The sequence below is a fragment of the Otolemur garnettii genome, unplaced genomic scaffold (assembly GCF_000181295.1).
Source record: "Otolemur garnettii isolate 467f Iridium unplaced genomic scaffold, OtoGar3 scaffold00003, whole genome shotgun sequence".
Taxonomy (NCBI): domain Eukaryota; kingdom Metazoa; phylum Chordata; class Mammalia; order Primates; family Galagidae; genus Otolemur; species Otolemur garnettii.
Window position 1 is genome coordinate 41,914,973 of NW_003852398.1, and position 2,467 is coordinate 41,917,439.

Consider the following 2,467-nt stretch of genomic DNA (forward strand, 5'->3'; position numbering starts at 1 on the left):
GCCTGTAGTCCCAGCTACTTGGGAGGCTGAGGCAGGAGACTCGCTTGAGCCCAGGAGTTGGAGGTTGCTGTGAGCTGTGATGCTTCAGCATTCTACCCAGGGTGACAGCTTGAGGCTCTGTCTCACAAAAGAAAAAAAAACAAAAAAACCCCATGATTTAATAGGTGCGTAATTGATTTGGCTATTTTGCAATTGGTCATTTAGATGGTTTCTAAATTTTGTTTCAGAAATAATATTGTGATGAAAATTTCTATGCTGGAATGGGTTTGTTGGATTCCGTGAAGCAAAGAGGCCAAAAAATAGGCCTGGGTGAGTTAGTGTAAGGGTGCATCTCAATACAGTGTAATCCCACAGCTGAATAGTTAAGCCTTTCAAAGTACTTAGAGGGGGATCAGATATGCAATTTCCTTTTTGATACATAGCAGTCAGGAAGTCTCATTTCTTAACGATATTGTAACTTACTTTGTGATTCCCTAAAAGACATCTTCCCTTTTGGGGTCTTGATTTTCTTATATGATAAATGGTGAAGCTGGACCAGATAATTTCAAAATGCCTTTCAGCTTTTGAGAATCTGTAAATCTAGTGATAGTCTGATAACAGCCAACACATGAACCCTTCTGGTGATTTGTAGTTAGCGTTCACTAGTTTTGTATAAGTATTTGTAGATGAACAGAATTTTGAATGCCAATAATATTGTATCCCAGTATTTAGCTTTGGGCCATCTCTAATTTGAACAAATAAGTTTCTGTGCTCCACCAGACTATACTAATTCACCTTTTTTATTTTAAATTAAAAATTTTTTTTTTTTTGAGACAGAGTCTCATTATATTGCCCTTGATAGAGTGCTATGGCGTTACAGCTCACAGTAACCTCCAACTCTTGGGCTATGTGATTCTCTTGCCTCAGCCTCCCAAGTAGCTGGGACTACAGGCACCCACCACAATGACCAGCTATTTTTTGGTTGCAATTGTGATTGACCTGCCAGCCCCTGTGTATGTGGCCAGTGCTCTACTCACTGAGCTATGGTCACCGAGTCCTAACTCACTGTTTGAAGGTAGAGCCCAGGAATCTTAAGTCTTTAGCAAAAGTTCCTGTGTACATTAAAATTTGAGAAGCATTGTCTAGCCTTGTTTATAATGTGGAAAGGAAACTAACCCTTTTGTTGTTACTATTTTTTTTTTTTGTATTTGGGAACAGAGAAGAGAAATTTTTTCACTTGCTATAAAAATGTTTACCATATTTTTTGTTTTCTATTTTGCATATTTAATTAATTTTGTTTTATTCCAGATTTTCCTTTTGGTTCAAAGCAGGAAATGGCGTGATGGCCTGTGTTCCAAAACAGTGGAGTATCATCGTCTAGACCAGAATGTTAATGAGGCAATGCCTTCTTTGAAGATCACCAATGATTATATTTTTTAAAGCACTGTGATTGGAGTTTGCTTATTATGTAATTTTATTTGCTTGACTTTTTATAAGATATTGTGCAGATGTTTGCCATAGGCAATTGGTACTTAAATGAGAGGATGGTCTCTCTTTTGCCTTGGTGCTTTGGAAATTCAATGTCACAAACAAGGAGTCTATAATTTTTTATCTATACTTTTAGAGCTGAATTTAATCAAGTGTCCAAAATATGAGTTAAACATACCTTATATTTACACTGTTAGTTTTTATTGTTTTAGTTTATTATACTTCTTCTGGAATTTAGTGATACTACTTTTAAAAGATCCCAAACTTGTAACTAAATTCTACCATATCTGGTTACTGCTGACTCAGATTCACCCTCTTCCATCCAAATACTATTTTTTTAAGCGCACATTTCTCTGTGGTCCCAAACTGTAATGTACAAGGAAATGTGTTGATAATGCTTCGCAGTTCATATTTTTTCTTTTAAGAAAACTGCTTTGGATATTTTAGATACTTTAAACATAATTTAAGGTAATGATATTGCTTAATCTAACCACAGTTTTCGGTAATCATTACATAAATCCCAGGTGTCCTCAAACTACAGCCCATGGGCCACATGCGACCTGCTTAGGACATTTATCTGGCCCTCCAGGTGTTTTTGCCACTGCTGCCTGTCCTGCTTAGTAGCCAACTCGTCCTGGGGCCTGCAGTCCGGCCCTCCAACAGTCTGAGGGACAGTGAACTGGCCCCTTGTTTAAAAAGTTTGAGGACCCTTAGACATTTTGGCAGTAGAGACTGCAGTTTGCTTTGGACATAGATAAAAGTTAAGAGATACCATTTTTTGGTTTACTAAATTAAATTTAGAGGTAGAAACTGTGGTAAAATATTAAACACATGTGGAGTTTCTTTTAGTTAGCAATTGATTGTAACCTGGGTTCCTCCAAGGTTTCAAGCAATGGGCAGAGTTTAATATTATATCACATTTGTTCACTTTATTATTTTATAGTAAGTTTGAATAACTCTTAGGGGACATTATCACTTAAATAATATTGTATGTAGGCCT

At 36.7% G+C, this 2,467-nt stretch overlaps 1 protein-coding gene across 1 annotated transcript in view; it reads left to right on the forward strand.

Moving 5' to 3' along the window:
* The window catches only part of CUNH5orf15 (chromosome unknown C5orf15 homolog), a 20,873-nt gene extending 18,787 nt beyond the window's left edge, over positions 1 to 2,086 (forward strand). Inside the window, exon 3 of the mRNA XM_003782192.3 lies at positions 1,288 to 2,086. Coding sequence (XP_003782240.1) covers positions 1,288 to 1,419 — 132 coding nt within the window. The 3' untranslated portion in view covers positions 1,420 to 2,086. The remainder of the gene's footprint in view (positions 1 to 1,287) is intronic.
* The last annotated feature ends 381 nt before the right edge of the window (positions 2,087 to 2,467 follow it).